At 36.8% G+C, this 23,826-nt stretch overlaps 2 protein-coding genes across 4 annotated transcripts in view; one reads left to right on the forward strand and one right to left on the reverse strand.

Annotated features, from left to right (window-relative positions):
* AHCTF1 (AT-hook containing transcription factor 1) overlaps nucleotides 1–23,826 on the forward strand; it is a 53,672-nt gene that overhangs the window by 11,330 nt on the left and 18,516 nt on the right. For all 3 annotated transcript variants that reach the window (XM_065729578.1, XM_065729596.1, XM_065729587.1), the window contains exons 4-20: nucleotides 4,509–4,689; nucleotides 5,464–5,671; nucleotides 6,825–6,941; nucleotides 8,188–8,272; nucleotides 13,031–13,181; nucleotides 15,091–15,223; nucleotides 15,325–15,506; nucleotides 15,940–16,001; nucleotides 16,958–17,086; nucleotides 18,422–18,512; nucleotides 18,595–18,684; nucleotides 18,850–18,990; nucleotides 19,685–19,789; nucleotides 20,517–20,610; nucleotides 21,542–21,665; nucleotides 21,847–21,903; nucleotides 23,082–23,228. In XM_065729578.1, coding sequence (XP_065585650.1) covers nucleotides 4,509–4,689; nucleotides 5,464–5,671; nucleotides 6,825–6,941; nucleotides 8,188–8,272; nucleotides 13,031–13,181; nucleotides 15,091–15,223; nucleotides 15,325–15,506; nucleotides 15,940–16,001; nucleotides 16,958–17,086; nucleotides 18,422–18,512; nucleotides 18,595–18,684; nucleotides 18,850–18,990; nucleotides 19,685–19,789; nucleotides 20,517–20,610; nucleotides 21,542–21,665; nucleotides 21,847–21,903; nucleotides 23,082–23,228 — 2,097 coding nt within the window. The remainder of the gene's footprint in view (nucleotides 1–4,508; nucleotides 4,690–5,463; nucleotides 5,672–6,824; nucleotides 6,942–8,187; nucleotides 8,273–13,030; nucleotides 13,182–15,090; nucleotides 15,224–15,324; nucleotides 15,507–15,939; nucleotides 16,002–16,957; nucleotides 17,087–18,421; nucleotides 18,513–18,594; nucleotides 18,685–18,849; nucleotides 18,991–19,684; nucleotides 19,790–20,516; nucleotides 20,611–21,541; nucleotides 21,666–21,846; nucleotides 21,904–23,081; nucleotides 23,229–23,826) is intronic.
* CNST (consortin, connexin sorting protein) overlaps nucleotides 10,095–23,826 on the reverse strand; it is a 135,496-nt gene continuing 121,764 nt past the window's right edge. The window contains exon 12 of the mRNA XM_065729609.1: nucleotides 10,095–10,109. The gene's annotated coding sequence lies outside the window, so the exon portion shown is untranslated. The remainder of the gene's footprint in view (nucleotides 10,110–23,826) is intronic.

Here is a 23,826-nt window from a genome sequence, read left to right on the forward strand (position 1 = left end):
TTTTTTTGTGTAGACAGTGTAGACTGTTGTATTGGTGTTATGTTTTTTCCCTGTTGTCTGTGGGTCTTTAACTCATAAACTTAAATGACTTAATGTCACCTAGTCTCATTCTGTTAATGGAAGCTAGAGTCAGCCTAAGTTAATAGGCCGTCAAGGTTCACTAAATTTTTATCATATTAGCTAAATCCTTATTTATTACTCAGTTTTGCTTAATGTGATTTGATTTGGCTTACTTGAATATGGGTAGTCTTTTTGTACTTCATTTGGAACGCTGTAGCGTGTTGGCTGTGTGCTGACTAGTATGTAATCAGTAAGTAAATTGCCTGTATGAAGAATGGCATAGCTTTGAGTTTTATATTTTAAATCTAAACATAATAAACTGTGAATAGGAGGAGGAAAGTAGGTTAAGAAGGATCATTGTAACACTGCAGATCTGTGTGTGTGGAAGTCATTTGAAATTGAATGTAGTTACAACTATCAGTTGCATTAGGGAGTTTTTCTATTGCATAACAAACTGTTCAGGAGAAAATGTGAGGAAGCTTCTGGGGAGGAGTTGACTGTTTTGTGATAAAGGTTTGAACTTTGGAGTAAAGCCAAAGCTTATCTGAATTTTTGATGTTCTGCCCTGAATGTTTGTGATTATGAGCATGTTTGCTCTGTTGCTTTAATTTTAGTTCCTATCTTTCTGCTATTAGATTAATTAGATTGATAGACAGGGAGTGGGTGTTGCTAATTGAAACATTAGATTCTAAATTGTGAGAGGGGGAGTAAAGGTAGACAAAAAGAATAAGGTAACATTTGCAGTGGGTCGTTGTCTGTTTTGTTTCATTATTCTGCATTTATTTCCAACATGTATATAATATATAACGTGATATTTTTATCTACGTAAATGTTTCTCATTTTTCACGCTGTTTTTAAAAATCAAATGCACATCTATTAGCATCTCTTTCTGCAGTTTGTGTTGTTACTTTAATAGTTTAATGAGCATATTAATTTATGGACTGTCTTGACTGAGAATATCTTCTGTAGACAACTGTAAAGCTTGCTTCTTAATTTATATTACCTCTGGTCAAAGTTGCTTAACTAATAATGCATTATTACAGGGTAGTTATAGTGACTGTGTGACTGCCTTTTAGTGCAAGAGTAGATGTTCAGTTGTTTGGAGAGTAAAGGATTCAAAACACTTGTGAACTTAAAAAAAAAAATTGCTTTTTCTATTTTGTGGAGGCATCTCTAATGGCCCTTGAAAAAATGCAGTGGAAAACTAGAAGTGTTAATGGAGTACTATTTGAATTATATTCCAGTAAAAGCAAATCTGAATTAAAAACATTAATTAAATTAAATTGTTTTGCAGCGCTTGAATGTTTCAGAACCATTGAATGGTATTCTCACAAAATTTCCCAGTTTGTATGAGGCAGAGGGTAGCATTCAGATTCAGTGAGCTGAGAAGACTTCTCTTTGTTCATTCCCAGTGTGAGTTGGCAGTGGTCTAGGAAGATATGAAAAGCTAGTGCATACAAAAGTAGAAAAATGTTCTGTTTCAGGAGATTTTGCACAGAAAATTTAAGTGTTAAAACTGGGAAATATTTCAGTTTTGGCACAGAGCCTTCCAAAAACAGGGCAGCTGTATTATGAAAAAAATTGTAAAAGAAAAATTAAAAGTAGTGCTTGAATTGCGGGTATGTCCGTAGCAAGGTCTGTACTGTTTTGCTCTCCTCTCCTCATCATGGTCAACAAGACTAGGAACAGCAAGGACATGAATAGCCAAAATGCTTTTGATGTACTGCATGAGTGGCAGAGGATTGGAAATTCATTTTTCTCAATTTCTCCTATGAATGAAAGTAATTTAAATAACTGCAGATACTTTTAAGATTAGATAGAAGATAAATCCTGTAGTAGATTGTCAGGCAATTGTAGTCCTAACAAATACGGGACGTGAGAAAACTTCTGATTTTCAGTGTATGAGTATATTTTCCATCTCTGGAAAAGAAACATGTGAAGGAAGAGGGCTACTTTGATCACTTCTTTCACTTTGACGTAAGGCTGTTGTTGAGGTAAAGCTTCCTGTTTTCATTGTCTAGCACTGCAAGAAGGCGAAACTATGTTCTTATATAGAATTGTTTGAAAGGACCCTAAAGTCGTGTAGTCCAGCTCCCCTGCACTGAACAGAGATACCTACAGCTACATCAGGGCCTGAACCTTGAGTGTCTTGTGTAGCTTTAGTGCAGGAATCATCAAGTGTTTGTGTCTCTAGTACAGTGGTAAGTGTTTTCCTGGGATGTGGTGTGGGTGCTGAAAGGTCTTGCTTCAGTTTAAAATAAAAGTTGCATGCAGACTCCTTTATGCATTGAGGAACCAGATGTCCTTTGAATATCTGCAAGGAGGGAACTTCACAACTTCTCTGTGCAACCTGTGCCAATGCTTAGTCATCTGCGCAGTAAAAGAAATGCTTCCTCGTGTTCAGACAGAGCCCTCCTGTGTTCCAGTATTTGCTCACTGCCTCTTGTCCTCTCACTGGCCACCACCAGAAATAGCCTGGCTCTGTCCTCTTGGCATCCTCCCTTCTGGAATTCCTGTACGTTGATGACATTCCCACAGGCCTTCTCTTCTCCACACCAAACAACCCAGCTCTCTCAGCCTCTCAGAGGAGATGTGTTCCAGTCCTTTAAGGAACTTTGTAGTCCTCCATTGGACTCTCTCCAGCCTGGCCAGGTCTCTCTCGCTCTGGGCTGCCCAGACCTGGGCACACTAGTTGCAGTGTGGCTGCACCAATGCAGACAAAAAGGGAAGGATCCATCCCCTTTGACCTTGTGGCAACACTTCTAGTGCAGCCCAGGATGCCAGAGCCCTTCTTTGTGGTCAGGGCATGCTGCTGGCTTGTGGTCAGCCTGTTGTTCACCAGGGACCCAAGGCCTTTTCTGCAAGGCTTCTGTCCAGATGGCCTGCCACCAATATGCATTGATGCCTGCGATTGTTTCTGATCAGGTGCAGGACTTTTTAACCCTTTTCACTGTTAACTTGCCCAAAGTTTTTAGTGCATTTCTCATGCGTGTCTTGGTCCCTCTGGATGTCTGCATGACCCTGTAGTATATTTAGACTCTTGCAGTTTTGTGTCATTGCCAGACTTGCCATGGGTGTGCTCTGCCCTGTCATCTAGATTTTTAATTATGTTTAAGAGGATGAGGCCCCTGGGTTACATAGGTCACTCTGAAGGTAATGCTGTCTATTTATTTCCATGGAAATGACAACAGATACAGAACAGTGCAATAACAGTATTTGATAGAGGAAATTTTCATCTGCAGAACACTATTTGTCAAGATAATAGCCACCATTAGCTATGCATTTTTGCCAGCAATGAATGGGAGTCTGCTGTGCTCACAAGTCTGCACAAGCAGAGGTGAACTGCTGTTTCCACTGCTGAAACACACCACCCACCGCCTCACTGTGCTCACATCCACTGTTTGGTCTCCATAAATATTTCAGAGAGCATCAATGAATGTCAGAGGATGCCAGATTTATTTTTTTTTTTACTGGAGCAATTCAGACCCTTCTCTTTGCTTCATATGCACTTCCATGTTAAATGCTACTGTGACAGACTGCCCCTCTACTGCCAGCTGTCACACAGAAACGGTGTGGAATGGAATATTGGTGGGAAAGTTTATACTCTATTGCCAAACAACCAACATTCCCCTCTAGCATTGTGGGTCATCATGATAAAACTGGAGGTGTTACTTTCAGAGAAAGCCTCGTTCATCAGTTGATACCAGCTTCCAACTAGAGTTGACACTGATCATCACCATACCCTGTGCTTGGCCCTGCATCTGGTTTTCAGCCTACCGTAGTCTTCTCTTCCAGCCTATGCATCAACTGTCTGAGAATCTTATAGGAGATAGTGTAGAGGGCCATACTGAAATCCAGGTAGACAGTATCCACCTCTTTCTCCTTATCTCCCGGTGTGGTAATTTTATCTTAAGAGTTATAGAAATTTACTATGTAGATTCCCTGTGGTTGTGGGGAGTTCTGGTGCTTTTCCTGTCATTGATGTGCCTGGAAGAAGATTTCCAGGATTAACTGCTCCATCAAGAAGGCATGGACTGTATCACAGTGCTAATCAGCTGTGAGCACTGGGAGAACTAGTTGCTTGATTTTATGTAAATTTGTTCAGTAAAGTTTCTTACATGTAATCAATCTTAAAAGTTTCATAATATTAATAATTTCTAAGTGGGAACTTGGTGAACTGTAACAACAGTGTGTACCACTTAAGTTAGACTTGATTTAATAAACTAACCGTAGGAAATTTGGTAAATGAAAGACAGTAGCAAAATTTTGTACAGGATGTTGTTATTTCTTTCTCCAAATAAGTGAGAACAGTGATTTGCTTTTAAATATCATGACTGTGCATTTCCTTTGTTGTTTTTTTTCTGATGCACTAATTGTGGTTTCATTCTTGAATGATTTTTATTTATTTCATCAAACAGCTTAAAAATTAACTTGTAATTTTCCTGTAGGTAACTGCTATAGAACCCATAATTAATCATGGAGGAGCCAGTGTGAGCACTCAGCACCTCCACCAGAGTCTGCGATGGCTCTTTGGGGTGGCAGCAGTGGTTACAGATGTTGGACATGTACTTCTGGTTGACCTTTGTTTGGATGATTTATCTTGCAGTCAGAATGAAATAGAAGCATCGGGTAAGCCTGCAGTTTTTCGGCTTGAAATACTCATTTTAAATGTAGGAAAATGTTGAGTCTTTCAAGTTAATATTGGGTATTTAATTATGCAGATAGTCACAGGAAGACATTTAGGGCCACTAGTTATATCTAGTGGTTTGACATTGTGTAGTCCTGAACTGATTAAAAGTGGATGTAGCTTAATGCTCTTTGGAAAAGCCACCCTTCCACTCGTCTTCTCCTTATGTCGCTTATTTTTGCCAATGAGGTATAGAAATTTTCCCATTTGAGACAGTGCAGCTACCTGATGGGAAGTTGTTAGAGGTGCCATATTTCTTGGGATTGTTGTTTTGTTTCTGCTAACTAACATGGAAGCCAAATTGTTGATGATTTTAATTTAAAATAAATCCAACTTGTCAAAAATCATGCATTTGGGTGAAAGAAATGCCCTGTTTACCTGTTCAGATTGCGTACACTTGTGTTATTGTAACAGTAGCTTCAGGAATAGCTGTCATTTCAAATAATTTCTCAATGGGACTCACACTCTTGACGTAGAGAGTTCATGGGAGATTTCTGTGGTTACGGTTCTACCTCATTTTGAAACACAAGTGAGAGTCCAATCAAAGGGATCTTTGTTCTTTGATACGTATGAAATGGAAATAGTAAATTGGAGTTGCAGAGGTGGTTATTTTGCTTGGGTTGGTAGAATTAGATTATTTATGTTGTTATATTGATGTTTAGAGTGCACACTAACTAAATAATACATTATTTTATCATATGATTTTGTGTACATAGACCTGGAAGTTGTCACTGGAATTCCTGCTGAAGTTCCACTAAGAAGAGAAGCTGTGACCAGAGAGGGACGGCATCTCTGTTTTCAAGTACAAAGTCCTTCAGGAACAGCAGTATCAACCCTGTGCTACATAAGCAGGAGCAATCTGCTTGTTGTGGGTTTTTCAGATGGCTACCTGTCACTATGGAACATGAGAACTTTGAAGCGGGAGTAAGTAGGCTTTTATGCATGACTGTGTCTGGACTTGTAGGGCTATCAGGTTTTAACTTAAGGAAATATGTTAAAGGGAACTTCTTCAGGGGCTGAAATTCTTCAGTGTAATCCTGGAATGTATAGAAGTTCTCTTCTGAAATAACTGTGAAGTTGTACATGGATTAAGCTGTCTGTGTTCTCCCCAGTGGACTAGGTTTGTTTTCTGTATTGTGCCTCTGAATTGAGAAATTGTGGAATGCGTTCTTCTTGGAGTTATTTTAATTTTGTGACAGAGCTGGTACTTATAGGTAAAATCATTTTTAAGAGCTGGTTACTTTAGGACATAAATCATAAGTGTGGAATATGTTAATAACATGGATTTTGTTACAATATTCTCTGTAGTGTTCAGAATGAAACTAGTGAAAAGTGAAACACTGGTAGCTGATCTGTGTCTGAAAATATTTTTGTTCCTGTTTCAAACTAATCTGAAATTGAAGATTGACCCAACGCAAGGAAAGAGGGCATATAAATGAAAGTTTGCTTAGAATGATTGGAGGCTAGAATAAGGGATGATAGAGGAATTATGGGATAATTTCAAGGAACAGTCCTAAACTGTTTGACCCACTTCAGAAAGATTTGCTTAAGCAATTCTAGGGTGACCTGTCAGAAATTACTGGACACATAAATAGTGGAGGAATGGTAGCAAGAAAAGATCATGCAGTTAGAAATAAGGTTCTTAAATCTGGAGGAAGAAAGCTTTTCTACGTATTCCAGGTAAAGAAACAAGAAGCTCCTTCTGTTTGGTAGTACTTTGAATTTGTAAGAAGAATTTTAATTTCCATATTTAAGTAGCTTACAAGGATGAGAATAATCTCTTGGCTGGCAGTTGAAGTAATTATTTAGGAGAAGCTGGTTTGAATTGTATCAGGCAAGGTAATAAACACAGGTTTCTGCATTTGTTAGGTCATAATCTCCTCACTTCTTGACTGTTCTGTAAAATACAGTTGCTTCCTTGACTCAACTATTTGAATTAGAAATATGGCTCTACTTTGAGTATCCTCTGCTTTGAGGATGAGCATGTAGGTACCCCATCAGAAGATGCTTCTACTCTTGCACAGTCTGGGCCAAAAGACTCATCTGGGTCTTATTTATTCTCTCTTTAAACCTATAGGTACCACTCACAACTCGAAGGAGGAAGGATTCCTGTCTACGCTGTAACTTTCCAAGAACCTGAAAATGATCCTCGCAATTGTTGCTACTTGTGGGCTGTTCAGTCTACACAAGAAAGGTGAATAAACACGTATATATTTCATACTTCATTGAACTAAGTTAATATGCACTGATTTATTTTGTTTATGTATGCGGGAGATTCCCTTGAGTATGGAAGGTGTTACGCTTGCCTTGCAGTTTTTACAGTATTTAGCAGATGTGAGAAGGAGCTACTAGTTAAAAGAATGCTGGCCTCAGAAATCCTTCTACTATAAAATGTGTTTCTACTTTTATTTATAGTTTGAAACTTCTAAGAAGTCAGTCCATGAAGAAACATTGTCACAGTTCTGTTGTAAACTTTTTCTAGAGTTTTGGGTTTATTAAAGGGGGCATAATGCCGTTCTCCTTAGGCTGCTCTAAAAGTAATGCCTCCTGTTTATTTCCTTGGAAACATCCTCCTCTGAGGTCATGGGTCACCATAATAAAATAGAGGAGACATATTTCTGTGTAGCTCCCATAATTAAGTCCTACTAAGTCATTCTTTTTATGTACTTTCTCTTAGTTTTAACTCTGATGTTGAGTTCCTTTTTCCCATGTTTATTTAAATTGCTATTGTAGAATCGTGTTTGTGTACTTTTAGTGCTCTGGAAGCCTTGGGTTATTGCAGTTCCTATTTTGCTCAAAGTTTCTGAAGGAAGGTGATACGGTAGTGAATAAGATGGCATTTTTTGTGCTTGCAATAATTACCTTTGTTCCTTAATGAATGCTTCGTGATCTGTGTGATGCTTACGGTATTAAAATACTATTGGAAGTAATTTAGGCTGCTGATCTAGAGCACTAAATGTGCTGATACAACAGCCTGTTCTGCCTAAAGAAGAGTCGTAGTATTGCTTATTACCTTCTTCCAGTTTTAGCAGTCTTTGGAACCTCCGTGAGTTAGTTCAGCTCACGTGGCAGAACACTGCCATTGTTCAGCATAAGAATAAATGGTTTCCTGCTGTGTTAATGAAACAGACCGGTACGTGGAAGGGTGTAGCGTATGTAAGAGAGGACTATTTTCAACAATTTTTAGTCTATACGAAATACTAAAGCTTTCAGATTACGTGGTTATCATTTGCTGCTGAAGCTGTTACTGTCAAAATGTCTTCTTTCTGTTTTAGCAGCTAAATGTGACCAATTGTCCTGTTTGGGGACATGGTGCTTTTCTTTTCTATGAGAGCATGCTATTAAGAAAACTTTTATCTAAGTATGATAAAAAAAAAAAAGGATAACAAGGACTATAAAACAGCTTTCTAATCAAATTTCTCAATTTGTACTTTTTTCAGTGAAGGTGATGTTCTGAGTTTACATCTGTTGCAGTTAGCGTTTGGTGACAGAAAACGCTTGGCATCAGGGCAGGTCATGTATGAGGTAAGATGTGTGTGTATCTGAAAACAGAAAAACAGTAATTTTCTCTAAAGGAGCATCTTTGCAGTTTGCTAAAACAGACTTGAATAAGCTTCTGTCATCCTTTCTTGAAATACAATCATGTATCTTCATTCTCTTCTGATCTTTAGTTGTATATTCTTCCGGATTTTGTCAGCTAGACTGAAAATGCACCTATAGTGTCTTAAGTGTTGACCCTGAAGTGTAGTCTCTATAAAGATTATTCTTCTTGTTTGGTGGGGTTTCCTGTTAAACGTATTTGTAAAGTTAACAGGATGGAAATATAATGAACAAAGGTGTGATTTGGTTAAAAGCATATACATAAATTGTTGAAAATGGCTCCAAAGGTGTTACGTTTAAAATATAGATAAAGTGTAATTGTATATGAGATGGTGATTTTGATTATATCTAACAGGTAAAAGATTAATTGTATTGTTACTGTATGTGTACCAAAACACAGTTCTGTAAGTTAATATGCTTGAAACTCTTTCAAAATTCTTTTATTTAAAGAAAAAAATGACCTTACCTCACTTATTTCCTCAAATTTTGATACTATATGTTTTTTAAATTGATAGTTCTCAATATGTGTGCAATTAGTGTCATTCTTGTGTCATGTATTATTTTTATAGGGACAGCACCCATGGTGGTTTTTTTTTTGTTTTGAACAAAGGCAAAAACTTGAGTTCAAATTGTGACCTTTTTCCTTATGTGTAGCAAAGCTCCTTCGTCATTTGTAAATGTTGCTTTTGAATAAGTAAAGTTTAGGTGCTTGGAGGAGGTGGTATTTATTTAAAACGTGTTATCTCATGGTAAGATATAAATATCTTCAAGTGATGCAACATGTTCTAAATATGGATGCCATCTCTTTATCTTTGACTGCTTTTTTATGACATAAATATAGCTTGCTCTAGAGGAACAGAGCACACCTTTATTGAATTTTCATTTTTAAAAGGGCTTTCATTATAGTTTGCTCCTGCTTTTGTTGGAGTACTCTGAGCACTGTGGCAGGTTGATAGGAGAAATCTTTAATCTTTCTCCTTTTTTTTTGTATTTCTTTTTTATCCTCTTTTAAAAGTTATTTTTAACTACAGTCTTGACAGTGACGAAGATGGTACATGATTTTATGTGCTTTTTTTTTTGAAAAAAAAATTATGCTCATTTCTCTTGTGGCTACTTTGTTCTATTTTAGTGTTTCAGTGATAGAATGTGGGACCTCTTACTGCTCAGTGTTTCTTTGTGTTCATCATCTTATGTACCTGAACAAGATGTGATGTTTCATCAGGTTTTACAAATGTGTCCACTAGACATTAGTTAATAAGTTTGTTTGTTTTTTTTAAGTAAGCAGTGTGATCAAATACTTTGTGTTTGTGACCAGTGAGAACTGTGGTGTAGTTAGTTTAAGTCTTGTAACCCTCTACACAGCTTGCAGCCATAATTCATTCACGTGCTTCTAAGAGATGTCAGGAACTAGCTTCTAGATTTGAGATTATTCCTTTGCTATTTCTCCTTCTCAGTGAGTGTTGGAGGAGTGTGAAAGTGGGGCTAATCAAGATGGTTAAAGTGAGACTTAAACAGCTGGACCTGCTGCAAAGGAAAGATAGGTTCTTCAGCTAGCTTCCAGTTTTGAGCCATTTACACATGTAGCTTTGTGTCAAGAACTGATGACGCACACTGCCAAAAAGACCACAAGATGCATCAGGACTGAATCTGAGCAGTGCAGTTAATGTGAGGCACACTTTAGATATAGCCATAGTTTGTTCTGCACTGTGGCACTCAGGGAATTTCTGATGCTCTTAATGTTTAGATCTGCCTGCACAACCATCTGAGAAAAGTTTCATTTCTAGTGACAGAAAAATTTTGGATTGTTCCGTTTTGCCAGGCAAAGTTTCAACAAACATGGATAAAAATACTGTTGACCTGTCTTCATTGAATAAGGTTTATAGGAATTTGAAAGATTTGTCTGCTGTGTTAGTGCTTTAATTTCCAGAGTTTGGACATGCAGAGAGCTGTGTGAAAAGGATTTGTGTGTAGCATGATGATACAGCTGGGCTGTTTGGTGTGGAGAAGGCCTGTGGGAATGTCATCAATGTACAGGAATTCCAGAAGGGAGGGTGCCAAGAGGACAGAGCCAGGCTCTTTCTGGTGGTGGCCAGTGAGAGGACAAGAGGCAGTGAGCAAATACTGGAACACAGAAGGGCTCTGTCTGAACACGAGGAAGCATTTCTTTTACTGCGCAGATGACTAAGCATTGGCACAAGTTGGCCAGGAGGACTGAAGTCTCACATCCTGGAGGTACTCAAAAGCTGTCTGGACATGGCTCTGGGCAGCCACCTGTAGGTATCTCTGCTTGAGCGCAGGGATGAGACCAGGTGGTCTCCAGAGGTCCCTGCAAACCTCAGCTGTTCTGTGATCTAAAAATTGAACTTTGCAGGAATTAGAATTTATTTCTAGCAGATTCTTGTAGTTTTAGTAGTTTACTTGATGGAACAAACTTCTGGAATGGTGGACTTCTCTTTCATAAAAACGGTCATGCTGTATTATCTTGCTGTATTATAAAAGTGACATTCAATTCGGCTTCATGCTAGTTTTCCAGGGAGATCTTTTACATTTTTCTTAGTCTTATCTGCACGTCTGATATTTTCAGTTATTTGTTAAAATAGAATAGAATATGCATGCTTTGGAGTAAATGTTAGTGTTTTTTAGTAATGAAATTAAGAACCGCAGAATATCCTAAGCTGGAAGAGACCCACAAGGATCAGAGTCAACCTCTGGCTCCTCCCAGGACCACACAAAATTCAAACCATATTTCTAAGTGTTGTGCAAACACTCTTCAAATTTCAGCAGCTTGGGGCTGTGCCTACTGCCTTGGACAGCCTGTTTCATGCCAGCTGTCACAGAATCACAGAATGGCTCGGGCTGAAAGGGACCTCAAGGATCATGAATCTCAAACCCTCTGCCACAGGCAGGGCCACCAACCTCCCCATTTAATACTAGACCAGGCTGCCCAGGGCCTCATCCAATCTGTCCTTGAACACCTCTAGGGATCGGGCATCCACGATCTCTCCGGGCAGCCCCTTCCAGCACCTCACCTCAGCTGTCCTTTGGTGCAGACCATGTCCCTAACCCCCAGCTGCTCCTCCCCTGACACAGCTCCATGCTGTTTCCTCGTGCCCTGTTGCTGTTGTAGAGAGCAGAGCTCAGCACTGCCCCTTCTGCTTCTTGTGAGGAGGCTGCCATCAGACCTTCCCTCAGCTCCTCTTCTCTGGGCAGAGCAAACCCAGCAACCTCAGCTGCTCTCATACACCTTGCCCTACAAGACCCTTGAATGCTCTTTGATAGTTATGTGTGTTTCTTATGGCACCCAGACTTGCACTGAGTGCTTGTGCTGAGGCCATGCATAGCAGAACAGTACAGTCCCCTTGCCCAGACGCATTGATGGGTCTGGTGCACCCCAGGGTGCAGCTTGGCTGCTGGGACACACTGATGCCTCAGGTTCAACCTCCTGCCAACCAGAAACTCCAGATTCTTTCCTATAAGTATTCTTGGATGCACCTTTGGGGGTGCATAGACTGTTTTTAGACAGATTTGGTATTTATTTGTAGCATTTCCTCAAAGGGAAAAGATGGTCTTGGATTAGATTAATTAGATGCATCACATGAGATGATATTGTTTTGAACCAGCTCATTTCAGAGCTCTAAAAGCTTAGGTAATTTTGGTAGAATCAGGTGGAATTGATGTTGGGGTGAGTTGGTTGGTTTTGTTTGTTTTTGGGGTTGTTGTATTTTTCCCCCCTCTTTCCTGATTTTTGTTTGTTTTGAGGATATAGAGCTGCTACTTTTCCTTATTACACACATTGATACCTTTCAGTAGATATTTTGAGCCAGTGCTGCATTTGGAAAGGTGGTTTTTCAGTTAGTGTTTAGTTACAACATGGCAGTATTAGAGGTTCAACCCAGTTCTCCTGGGGTTTCTGAATATCTCAGAGCAGTTGGCCCATTCTGTAGTAATTTGTAATCTTAGATATATTTTGCACATGTATATCTTTTCTGTTAGCTGTGCTTTGTGAAGGAACCGAGGGAGATTTTACTCATTAATCTGTGTAGAATTATACTGATTGAAAAGATGGTTAATTAATAAGAAGTTCTCACTGCTTCTGCAGAAGGATGTGTATTCAGCCTTGTTGTGTGAATATAGCTAATACCTCTCAGAAGAGCTTTAGCTGCTGCAATGCTATGACTTTTCTTATTTCATCAGTTCTGTAATCAAGACAGGAAGCAAAGAGCTTTGCATCTGTGTTGCATAATTTGTAGATACATTCATTGGTCTGTAACAAAATCTTGAGTTTGCAGGACCTGGAGGCATTCAGGACCAGGTTGGATGGTGCCCAGGCAGCCTGATCTGGAGATTGGCAGCCCTGCCCACAGCATAAGGGTTGGAACTAGATGATCTTTAAGGTCCCTTTAAGGCAACCCAAGCCATTCAGTGGTTTTGTGAAATCTGCAGAACATGTTTTGAACTGAATAAGTCTATGTTTTGTAAATGTTGAACATCTTTTCAACCAAACTTAAACATTACAGTTTTATACTTTTAAAAATTATCTTGCCAGTCAGAAGTAGTTTTTGTTTACTATTGGGAATAATCTCTTGTGAAACACTATTGTACTTAGAAACAGTTTTATTTATTTAGGTGTAACGCACATTTTCATCTCAAAATGACCTTTTCTTTCTCCTTATTTTTCCACAGGGTTTTGAATACTGTGATGAAAGATACAGTTTAGATCTTACGGGTGGAGCCTTTCCCTTGAGAGGACAGACCAGCAATACTAAATTACTCAGCTGTCAGACCGTAGAAAAATTTCGCAACCATGTTGACAGAGAGGACAGTGTTAATGAAGGTTTGTTCTGGAGTCCATGTTTGGTTATTCTAAAAGGATTTTTTTTTCTGAATCTGAGCAGTGAATGCTGCACCCAGAGTCTGAAAGTCAAATATCTGTAGAGAGTAGCTTGTGTGGCTTATTGAAAAGAAGAACGTACTGCTTGAGTTTCATTTAAAAAACAAATATTGACATTAGAGTGAGAAATCTTTTAAGTACATTTTTTAATGTCAGAAATTACACATTCCTTAAAATATATGTGTATCTTTGATGCTTAGCCATTTTTAGTATTTAAGTACGAACTAACATGGCTGTTGTTTGCTGATGCGCTCTGCTAGTTTTTGTTAATGTTGACCTGATGATGATGTCAAGGGAAGAGTCTGTTAAATGTATGAAGTGTTAAGTGCAGTAGAAAGAACTAAATGTCATCACTGTTAATAAATAACAGCAAAGTTGTGCATAGTCACTTTCTTTCTGTATTTCTTCAGCCAGTTTTTAATTTAAACTCTTACCCTACATTCGGCTTTAGATTCATGATATTTCTTTCTTAACAAAGTATTGATACCCATAAGCAGCCAAGCTGCTTATTACATTAAATTTGAAAGAACTGTATTTAAAAGGGAACTTCAGTGTGCTGTGAGAATTAATGCCATCAATTTGTTTAAATGAAAAAGTGATTTGTTCAGTAATAGAATAATACTGTTCTAACAAAATAAAAAGTATGTGCTTATGGAAGGTAATCTTTTTGAGGGAACAGGATGTGCTTTAGACATGCTAATTAGGTAAAAATGATTTGACTTCGAATGCCACAGCTTAATTTTATTCTTTGAAGAAGCAGCGATGTTTAAAAGTCAATATTTTGATAATGGCAAAGTTGAAATTGTTTTTTAATGCAAGAGTGAATTTGCTTTTCTTAACCCTTTGTTGTTAAAGTAAGATATCAGTTGATACTGGCTTGCATGAATTCATTAGTATTTGTGATATGCCAGTACTTATGTTTTTTTCTGGTTACTTTAGAATTGCTTTAGTCTGTTTTAGTCCAGAAGATTAAGACACTGGTACTGGCAGCTGTAAGATCATAGAATGGGACTTAGAGAAAAAAATATAGGTTTTGTTTTATACTTGAGGACATGCTGTAACAATGCATAGTGTGGTGGTTTGTATAACACTTTTCATTCTTTTATCCCTTCAGCTATCACTTCTGCTAGCTGTTTTGGACAAGTTTTTAAATTTTATTCCATTGCTTAGGATTGTTATCTGGATATTTTGTTTCTGTTCAGACTTATATCTGCTTCTGCCTGTCCATATTTTCTCTAAATCTGATACATACCTACACTTCTAAGCTCTTTAACCATAGCTTTCTTTATATACTGTTAAAAAAACCTCATGTCATATGTTGACAAAATTAAAGGTATGTCTCTGAGTTTACAAATCCGGTTATTCTCTATCCATATCTTACTGACCACTACAGTGATAAATTTTTGCTTTCTTTGTTACCCTTCCCCTCCTCTTTCTTTTTACTGGCCTTTACTGATGTGAGATGTTAAAGAGAAGACATTTGCATGATCTTGCAGTGCTGTTTCTGTTTACTGCCTTTGATTTAATCCTGAAATGGGAACTTCCAACCGTGTTTGTGATGTTAACCTCTATAAAAAATGTGTCAAAATCTAATGTACATCCTTGGGTTTTCTTCATATATTTCTGAACAGAGTGTTCTAAAATCTCCTTTTAAAAAATGTATTTACAAAAGCAGCTATGTGTCTAGTGTACGTTATGTTCTAAAGTATTTATCAAGCTAAATATCTCAGTCAGTTATTAACATAGTGGCTGAGTGATACAACGGAATTAAACTGTAACAGAAAGTAATATTTTAAAATAATATCAGACGTACAAAACTTTCAGTAACTAAACAATTTCTTGTCTTTCACAGTAATATCTCCTGACACCAGCGTATCGATCTTCAGCTGGCAAGTGAATACATATGGCCAGGGAAAACCATGTACTTATTTGGGTGTATTTGACATCAACCGCTGGTATCATGCTCAAATGCCAGATTCATTAAGGTAGACGTCTACTAAATTGTTTCTGATGTTCTTACTATGATGTTCTTACTAATAACTTGGTTGAACGATGATGTTAAACTTACACATTTGCTTCCCTAAAGGCCGGAAGAATTCCTTCATAATTGCCCCTATTTTGCTTTATGGTCTCTGGATGCTGTAACAAGTGTGACTTCTCCAAACCTCATTTTGGATGTTCTGGTACATGAGCGGAGTTTAAGTCGTGGAATTCCTCCTTCTTATCCACCGCCTGAGCAGTTTTTTAATCCAAGCACCTATAATTTTGGTAGGTATTTCACTGCTTTTAATAGAGATGGTTTTCAGAATTGAGGTCAAGTGTCATTTATTAGTTCTCTTGTCCATTGTTTGTCATTTAAAAAACAACCAAACCAAGAACCAACTATTACTAGTTTACCAGCAACATAATTAGTCTTGTAAAATATACCAGGCAGTTTTGGGTTCTGATGCTTTTATAACATGGCCTGTGAAGTGGTGATGGTTATAAAATGAAATGACTTTAAACTCTCTGGTTTTCCGCAGAACAACACTGGGGAAAAGAAGCTGTACATATGATATTTTCAACGTTTGTAAATGACTTGGCAAAAAAATAAGTTATTGCCTTGTATCTTTCCTTGTATCTTGCTACGTTAAAAATGTAGACTGATCATAATGTGATGGTGACACTGGAGAATCTTAATGAACTGTCTTTGTTTTTACAGATGGTACGTGCTTGCTCAGCTCTGGAGTAGTTCATGTGACTTGCACTGGATTCCAGAAGGAGGTGATCTTTTATTGTATCTTTGTTGAGAATGTCAAGAGGAGTACATTTTTAAAGTTTTCTGTTGCACTGCTGTCAGTCTAAGAGGATATTTTATGCTCATCCTGCATAATTGCAGCTACATCTTGCCAGTTATAAGCAAATGGTTATGTTTAATTGGTTATGTTTTTTGGGACTGTGAAACTTGTGTTGACCCCTGCTGAGCATAATGTAGCTTGGTGGCTAGAGAGGAATACGTTGTTCCTATAGGAATGAAGAATACAGCTCCTCTAGGAACAAGACCGAAAGTTTTATGGAGGTCAGGGAGATCTGTTGCTTCTTGGTGATGCAGCTTTCAAGTACCGAGTCAGGATATTCATACATGATTAAGTTTGAAACAGGAGGACAGAGAATAGAGAAAATATATTATTTTTAGATTTTAATAAATGACTTTTTTTTCTCCTGCATTTGGCCAAATTATAACTGAGCCCACCACACATACAGTAAGAATGAGTTTTTTGGTTCATTTCATATTTCCAGCATATGTAGTTGTGTATTTCATTGGACACCAGTAAATCTTTAGCACCCATCCTACATAACTTTAAGCTTCAGCACAGCCAGCCATAGCATTAATCTTCCAAAATGTGATTTAAAATTGTCAAAAAACTAGAACATTTTTGTAGGATGTAGTTTACTTAATTGGGAAAGCCAGTGCATGAACAGAGAAGCTAGAAAATACCTAGGTGAAATATGGTACAGGAAGATATTTTGTTTTGTAGGATTTTTATGAGTTTTTGTCTGTCATCTTGAAATCTGTATAGTGGTACTTAGATTGCTAACCTAATACATTTTACTGATGCAGTCTTTCTGATAGTTTGTCAAATTTTTCATTTTTTTTTTAATGGTTATTCAGAATATTATTCTGTGATGGAATAATAAATACTGCAGTCTTCAATCTGTGTTCTTTGTTGCCGTTGCAGACATTGAATTTTTTGAAGAAATCTGGTCCTTCAATAAGCGAAGCCATCTGCGATAGCTACAATAGGTGTCTTGTAGCTGGCTTGCTTTCTCCAAGGCTAGTTGATGTCCAGCCATCCAGTTTGAGTCAGGTGAGCACATCAGGAATCAGTGGGGAATTTACGTCTTATGTTGTCTGACAGGACTGTAGAAACTGTAAGGCATGATAACTTGACACCCACTGTTTCTTACCTGCTCGTTATCCTACCACGGTGTCCGTAGCCTCCTCTTTTGTAGGTTTTCCATTTGCAGTACACTTACAGAACTTTCTCTCATTTGAAGAGCTCCCTGGGAGAGGGAGCGTTTGTGATGATTCATCTAAGCCAAGGATTTAGGCTGCCTAGTTGATCTGCTGGTCATGTAATGGTGGAAGAATTAACAGACAATGGAAAGTAGTCCCAGTGCCCTCTTATTTCTGCCCATTGGATTCTTCTCCAAATATGGGGAAATAACACTGGGACAAAAAATAATTTTACATGGTTTCACAGCAGAAGGAAATTTCTCAGCAAGTTCACCTGGCCATTAGACTATCCATTTTGTATTGGGTTAGAGTTTTGTGTGTCATCATAAGTATTCTTTGTTCTGTTTCCTTGTCTCAAACAGTTTTGAGAAAAAAATGGAAATATCCCGTGTTTATTCTAGCGTACTGAAGTTTCTTTGAACATAATGATTTTACCTAAGGGAAAGGGTAGCTTTGAATGCGTTCAAGGAAATAAACAAACAAAACCACCACCACAGAAATTAAGAGTAAATTAAGTAAAATGCTACAGAGGATCATTTCACCTGAAAGTATCATTACACTAGCTGAAATAAATTGCCCTTTAGTATTCTGCATCTGTGCATAATTATCTTCTTAAAGGATTACCACTGCAGTATAGGATTCCTGTACAATCTCTGAACAGTTTTAAATGTAAATCTATTACAATTTAAATGTTTCAATTTTTTTCTGTCGTTTTTGAAAATTATAACAATGTTTTGATGTTTGAACTATTTCATCTTTTCATAGTCTAGAAAGTTGGTTGACTTCAGCTTCACTGTTTCTCATGCAAATATTGCATGTTTGTATTTGTTTTGTCTCCATCTCACATTCCTGATGGAAAATTGTGCACAAAATGTGCAATGGGTATTAGCAGTGGATGTTACTGAAAATAGTTAATTGGAGCTCAGTAAATTAAAATTATAATGTAGACACATGCAGATAGAGGTGAGGATTAGCCTTTAGTAAGATGAAACCTCAGAAGATGAATTAATGTGTTTGTCAAATCAATGAGCCTGTGATTCAGGTTAAGAAAAATGTGGAATTAGTTGAGTTTGTACTAATTGACTTTTTTTGTGTCTCTGTGACTTTTCTTAGAAAGAAACACTTACTGTTGATGTTTCAGATGTTGAAAATATGAGTAACATTTTATTTTGCCTCTTACGTTTAGGAGGAGCAGTTAGAAGCTGTATTGTCAGCTGCTGTTCAGACAGGTTCTTTAGAACTTCTGACTGGATGCATTAAACACTGGACATCCGAAGGTAATGACAACTTAGGGTGATCTTTGTTCTTTTGTTTGAAATTGTTTGTTTGTTCATTCCTTTTTCTTTTTCTTTTTTAAAGAGCAGCCAAGTTCTGCTGCCAGTTTACGGTTTGTTCTTGAGTGGACATGGAACAAAGTGATCTATACAAAAGATGAATTTGACCAAATCTGTAAGTAATGCTGTAGGGATTTTGCGAATGTAAAGTTACCCTTTCTACATGAGCATATTCAGCACTCTGACTCTTATGTGATACTGCTCACAGATCTTCAAATGTACTTCGAAACTTATTTGAACTTGCTCTGTATACTAATGGTTTAATATGTATTCTGAAAAGGTGTTCCGCTCTTCGATGGCTCTTGCAACTTCATTGACCCCCAAACAATACAGTCTCTTCAGCACTGCCAATTACTTTTGAGCAACCTTGGCACAGTCTTAAAGTGTTTCCTCACAGAAGCGAGAGAGCTTACTGAAAAAGGTTTGTGATAGTATTACTAAATCTTTCATGTATCTTTTTAATTTCTTCATTCAGGATGCTGATTGGGTTGCAGTTGAGAAAATAGGAGACTTTGTTTTGATGCTTGGAAGACAGTCAGGTTTAGTTAGGAGAAGGGCGTAAGTTTGAGTGAGAAATTCTGAGTAGCATTTGATATGAATCTGTTCAAGGAAGTGGTTCTGGAGTTCATGAAGGTACATAGGGGAACTTAATTCAGCAGGTTGTGTTAGCAACTGGGCTGGAAACAACAATTGAACATGGTAGTACTTGAAATTATTCTGTACGGTTCTTAGCTAGCAACTTAGTTGAATACAATTGTGAAAGAAACATAGTTGAATAATTTGTATTGATAAGAGACTTAAATGTCTGTTTTTTTTAACACCTTGGCATATTGACAAAATAGAAAACTTCCTTTGCTGTACTAAAAATCTGCCATATGAAATAGAAATGTTTTACAGATATGTTCAGTGTTTCACTTCAACTTTTGAATGTTTTTTAAGTTTTATTTTAACCATTTAATGAGGGTGGTGCTTTGCAAAAGGTTACTTCTGTTGTGGTGATTGTTTTTTTTTTTTTTTCTTTGACTAAGAAAAATGCAGAGATTTTTACCATATTATTTTTATACTTAATGTGATGGAGGTTAATTAAAAAAAGAATTCTTATGTGTATTTTTCAGGTGTTACAGATTTGACAAACAAACAAGTGGTAACTAGCCTCATTTCTTTGTATGCCCAAGTGGTCATCTGGTTCTGTCGATCCAGTCTCCTACCAGAGGGCTTAGGTAAGCTTTAGCTGCAGTATGTTTCTAACAGTGACTCCTGTGAACATGGTTAGCTGCAATGTTTCTTCACTAACAAGTAGTGTTATTTCAGTGATGATATATGCTGAAGTTGCTGTTGCTGAAATGAATGTTTTACTGTTTTTTGCAAATGTGTAGCATGGAGTAATCCAAGCAGTTTCTTTCCTGTATATTCTTTAAAAGCAGCAAGCCTGTGACTTTAATGTTACTGACCCAAGTAATTTTTTAAATACTTAGAATTGTAAACAGGTTGCTGTTTAACAGTGTTTACTGGGACGTTTTTTACAGCAAAAGCATTACCTGAAGGATTTGAACTTCCTTATTGCTTGAGGAGAAAAAGCAGAGCTTTGGAAATGCTTTTTTATTTGCGCGGAATACAAATTTTATTGTCAGCCTTAATAGTTTCAGAAGTGTTCATATGTTTATTAAAAAAAAAAAAAGCAAAACCAACAAACTCCTTAGAGTTCTTTCTTTATAATTGTGATCTTTACTGTTGATAATGTTCTGAATTTTATGTTAACTGTAAAATTCAAATGACAGTGGAGACAAGAAGGAATTGTCTCATGCCTTCTGTTCTAGTAAAAGCAGAAACAAAGCCGGCTTCTTTCGAAGCTAAAAGCTTGCTATGCTTCTTGATGTTCATATTTTTTTATCTATGTAATTTATTAGTTCTTTAACTGTCTTTTTTTTTTTCCTTGATTGCCTGTAGATGATGATATGCATTTATCTAGACCTTTCTACAATTATCCTCTGATTCAGAGCTACTATACCAGTCATCGACAGAAACTTGAGCGCTTATCAAGGTGAGATTCACTGGGGAACTCTGGAATGCTTCTGCTGCAGATTCAGATGTGGCAGCGAATGACATACTGTGCTAAATGCATTTCCCAGCAGTACTCAATTCAGTGATGCGTTTGCTTTGTTGAGTACAGAGGTTACTTTCCTGGGCTATGGTCTGTATGTATTCCTCTGTTTAGTACTCACTTTAAAGTGCATCTTACTTGACTTCTCAAGTAGCTTGCATGTACACTGGTAAGGAACATGAGCCCACTTCATTTAGTTTTTTTGTTTGTTTATTTTCCTTTTAATTGTTGGGAAAATTGGAGGGCAACACCAGTCAGTTGTGTTTGTCGTTGGAAGAATGTTATTTTAGACATGCATAATTGTATTGGTATGTCTCCATAGGCATAAGTGCTTCTTGTGATGATACTGAAATTTACCTGTATGTTCAGCTTTGTAAGAATAAGTTTTTCAGTAACAAAAGTGAAATGCTGAAAACAAAAGATGAAATTTCCATCCAGTTATCTCACAGTTGTTATATTGGAACACTCCAATTTGTTGTGAGATTAACATTAAAAAGAAGTGGTGTTTCAATAGTGTTAAATTTCCTCTTCTAGATAGTGAGTGATTATTTTTGGCACTTCATCTGTAGTTACTTCTGCACTGCAAGTAATGCAGGCAGGAACAACCTGAAAATGAAAGGGTTGTTGCAGATTTTGACTCAGTAAAAGAGCTTTAAGGATTTGTACTTTGAGCTCCTGTAATAATTGACCTCAACCTAATGAAAGTCTCTCAACTGTCTCAGGAATTTCCATGTGTGTTTCAAGTAATGTTCACACCTCTATGTGTTTGTTGCTTTCTTTTCTTTGGAGGTGTGTATTTATTTTGGTGTTTTGTTTGAGGTTGGAGTTAGTGTTTTGCTCTGTCCAAATCCTTGCTACTTTTTTTTTCCAGAGGAAAATGGGAATCTGACTGCTTGATGATAGATGGAATGGTTTCCCAGCTGGGAGAACAAGCTGAGAAATTGTGGCAGAGGGATGAAGGAGGAACTGGGAAATACCCGCCTGCTAGTTTACATGTGAGTGTTATGTTCCTTTCAGAAACAAAGCAATAACAACAAACCACAAGAACAAACAATAATAAACAGATAGAGAACCCAAGCATATGGTTACTGAGTGTGGGAGACTGTTGGGTTTTCTTTGTGATTTTTGTTGTTGTTGTGTTGTTTATTTTTGTAAAAAGTAAATTTTTCATTTCAGGCGCTGCTGGATCTTTATTTGTTAGAAAACATTGAAGAAAACTACAAGCATGCAATTGTATCCTTTATAGTTACTTCTATTACACCTTCAGTATTTGCACATAAATGCTTTTAAATGTTCGCTGTGTACTTATTACTTGAAGTATTTGATTATCAAGAAATTGATTTAAAAATATTACTGTAGGTGAAAAGATTTTGTTTAGAATTAAATGGTAATCAGCAGCAGTTTTATTTTTCTGTGCTATTGATTTTTTGGTTTTGTTTTCTTTCATACTTTCTTTTCCGAGAAGACAGATACACTGAAGAATGTTAAAGATTAGAAAACCCCAGTTTTCATAAAATTGAAGTGCAACTTTTTAAAAGCAGCATTAGCAAATGGCTGCATTTTAGCATGATGCACTGTAAATGCTTCTTCAGAGCAAAATGAGTTGTGATAGTGCAGCATCAGTACCTGTTCTTTTCTGAAATAATTTGATATTTTTGTTGGGTTTTTTTGTTGGTTTTTTTTGTTTGTTTGTTTGTTTTTTGGTTTTTGTTTTTTTTTCCCCCAGCACAGCTAACAGTGCTTGCTTTTGTTCTCTTCTAGTTGCAGGCACACAGAATAATAAATAGAGAAACAAGTCATTTGACAGAGACCTAATTTTTAAGCTGCTGAAATACACAGAATTATTTTGTTGCTTAACCAAACGGGAGGGGAGTCTAAAGAGGAATGGTGTTTAGAACTGTTGTACCTCAGAGATGCCTAATTAGAATATACCCCTAAAAACAAGTCAGAAAGAGAAAATGATAACAGGAAATAATGCTGTTTTAATTCCAGTTTTTTTCATAGGGAACTGATGTGTTGTGAGATTTTACATTGTTTTGCATGCCCTTGAAATGAGAAAATAACACCAGGGACTCTGTAAGCTTTGTGTGTTTAAATGCTTTAAATGTCCAGCTGGTAGCTCCACTGGCTGAGTGGTCTGAGTTTATAACTTAAGATTTTAAATATCTGAAGTTAACCTTTTTGCAAACCTTACAGAAATCAAAGAGCATTTCTTTCTGGTTATCAGAATGAGATTTGTGGTTTAAAATCCTGTCTTTCTTTGAGTTATAACAGCTTAAAAGGGCAAGACTAATTCATTAATATTTTCTTCTTTCTGGCACTCTTATACTCTTATTTCATTATTATTTTTCTGATTATACTGTGATAAATTCTTACAAATTTATTAGCCTTAATCATGTACTTGATATCAGACAATTTACTTACTTCTAGATATCATACATTCCTTTCCAAATAAAACTGAAACTTCAATTGACTCCTTCCCAACTGTTTTTGCTGTCCCCTGGGGTCTTGTAAAGCTTATTCAAGGCTTTTGGCTTCTGGATCACAATGATTATGAGGTAAGTACGTTACCGCTTCATTAGAGCTGTAAACGGTAAGAATATGTGTTTTAAATGGCTGCTTAGGTGATAAAAGATCAGATGCTTTTTAAAAATTATTTTTATTTTAATTTTTTTATAGATTTTCAGCCATTAATTGTGGTTTGAAATTTGTTTTTAATTACTTTGGCAGGAAATTAATTAAAGAAGAAATGAGCTTTAATAATACTTGATGTCTGAATTTTAAAAGCCACTTAGAAATAGTTCACTTTAGGCAGAACAGCTGAACGGTTTACCAAAAAATGGTTGTTAAGGTATTCAAAATGTTAAATTTGTCATGGTAGCACTAATGTTGTGGCCGAAGATTGCAAAAGTAGCTTTTGAACTTAATTCATGTTGTTTCTGATGCTGAAGTTTTTGGTTTTTTTTTTTGGTCATTATGTTAATAAAATCTGTTTACTTTTAAGAATAGTTATAAAAAGTTATGTTTATATAGAGATATTTGATTAACACAGAAATGTGTTTTAAAACATTTTGTTCTGTAATGGCTAGCATTTTTTTGTGTGTAAATGTTTAAAAAGTCTATTTACATTTCCTATATCAAGTATTTTGCTAGTTC

This window comes from Cyrtonyx montezumae, unplaced genomic scaffold, assembly GCF_038088225.1.
Source record: "Cyrtonyx montezumae isolate F1298 unplaced genomic scaffold, pur_monq_1.0 scaffold_0, whole genome shotgun sequence".
NCBI classification, from domain to species: Eukaryota; Metazoa; Chordata; class Aves; order Galliformes; family Odontophoridae; genus Cyrtonyx; species Cyrtonyx montezumae.